The 1,638-nt window shown below is 67.1% G+C and overlaps 1 protein-coding gene across 1 annotated transcript; it reads right to left on the bottom strand.

Annotated features, from left to right (window-relative positions):
* Window position 1: 1 nt before the first annotated feature.
* On the bottom strand, window positions 2-1,582 carry ARHGDIA (Rho GDP dissociation inhibitor alpha; the record flags this gene model as incomplete). The annotated part of the gene is given in 5 exon segments (XM_006109944.3): window positions 2-21; window positions 191-254; window positions 336-412; window positions 644-884; window positions 886-1,582. Coding segments are annotated over 5 exon segments (435 nt in total), but the record flags the coding sequence as incomplete, so codon positions are not given.
* Between the last annotated feature and the right edge of the window lie 56 nt (window positions 1,583-1,638).

Raw genomic sequence — 1,638 nt, 5'->3', positions numbered from 1 at the left:
CCATGTAGTCAGTCTTGTCAACTGCGCCCGTTTGGGAGCGCGGTCAGGGCAGAGCGGGCGAAGGCACACACGGCCTCTCCTCGCTCCCTCCACAGCCCAGACCCCCAGGGGCTACCTGTGCTCTGCCCCTCCCCACAGCCCAGCCATGGCGGCCGCCTCCCCTCTGGGGCTGGTGCCCACCCTCACTCACTCTTGACGCCTTTCCGGTATGTGTGCTGGATGTACTTCATGCCAGACACGATCTCGCGGTTCACCTGCAGGGAGGGATCCAAGTGGGGCTCAGCCGGGCTCTCCAGCCCCAGCCCGGCCCGGTCCCTGCGGAGCCTCCGCCTTACCCGGAAAGAGATCTTTATCCGATATTCCACACCCTCCTTCAGCACAAAGGACTGCTTCTTGAAGCTCTCCAGGTCACCTGTTTGGGAGGACATTGCTCTAGGAGGCTCAGCTAGGGGCAGCCACTGCCCTCAGCCCCTCCCATCTGCGACTGCCCCGCCCACTCCCCCAGAGGGACCCAGGCCCCTCAAAGCCAAAGCCTTCAAAGACCACTTGGCCGCACTTCCTGTGTTCCCCACCAGAGGGCGCCAGGTCCCCAGAAAACATTGAAAGGAGGCACCCTGGGCCAGGAGCCCGAGGTCCCACCCACCTGTCAGGTCCAGCTCCAAGGGGCCTGGGGCCGTGCTGCACACCAGGGTCAGGCGGGTCACCACGACGTTGGGAACGTTGGGGTCTGCGGACACGGCCACGCGGCCCAGCAGGGCCTCCTTGTACTTGCGCAGGCTCTCGTCGTCCTTGTCCAGCTCCTGGATCTCCTGGATGCTCTTCTGGGCCGGGGGCTTGTAGTTGACGGAGTGCTCGTCCTCCTCGTTCTCGGCCGCAATCTGCGCCCAGCTGCTCCGCGGTGGGCTCCTGCTCGGCCATGCTCACCTCTAGCTGGATTCTCGGACACCTGTGGACGGGGCACTGCGGCAGCCTGCAGGCACTCACCACGCCCCCTTCTGCCCCTCGGCAGGCCCCGTAGCCAACAAGGGTGGGCTCTGCAGGCCAGGCCCCCACCTGTGCCCGAGGGGAAGGGGCAACTTCTGGAGCAGGAGGGCAGCTGCAGCCAGAGCTTGTCAAAGGGCCCAACACAGGCTCCCGAGGCCCAGAGGGGACACTCTGAGGGGGCCCCACCCCAGGTGGGCCACCCTGGACTAAACGGGACCGGCCGCCTGCTCCCCGCCCGCCGGGACCAGCAGCAAGAACTCCAGTTCCACGGCCAGGCCCCGGAGAGTCACCTCAAGTCCTGCTGCTCTTTCTAAGCTGCCCAGGCCCTCACCCCAAGGGACCCCTCCTGCTGGTTTGGGAGCTTCCCGGGACCAGGAATGCCCCTTGGGCCCCGTCCTAGCCCGGAGCAAGGCCGCTGTGCAAGACGCAGGCAACAGGGCCAGGTGAGCCCCACAGGTTGGTCTCTAAGGGGCAGAGGAGCCCCAGGTGTCTGCCCCGGCTCTCCCGTGGGCGGGGTTGCGACCTGGAGCTGGGACCGCGCTGCAGCAGGAGCAGTGCGTGAGGCTGGGGCCCCTCCGCCCTTCCCATCACCCGTGGGCATCGGGAAAGCCCTGAGCCCCGGGGCCCCGCCCGGGTGCCAGGGAAGGTAACCGA

This window comes from Myotis lucifugus, unplaced genomic scaffold, assembly GCF_000147115.1.
Source record: "Myotis lucifugus unplaced genomic scaffold, Myoluc2.0 scaffold_1600, whole genome shotgun sequence".
In the NCBI taxonomy this organism is placed as follows: domain Eukaryota; kingdom Metazoa; phylum Chordata; class Mammalia; order Chiroptera; family Vespertilionidae; genus Myotis; species Myotis lucifugus.
This window is presented reverse-complemented; position numbering and strand designations above follow the sequence as displayed.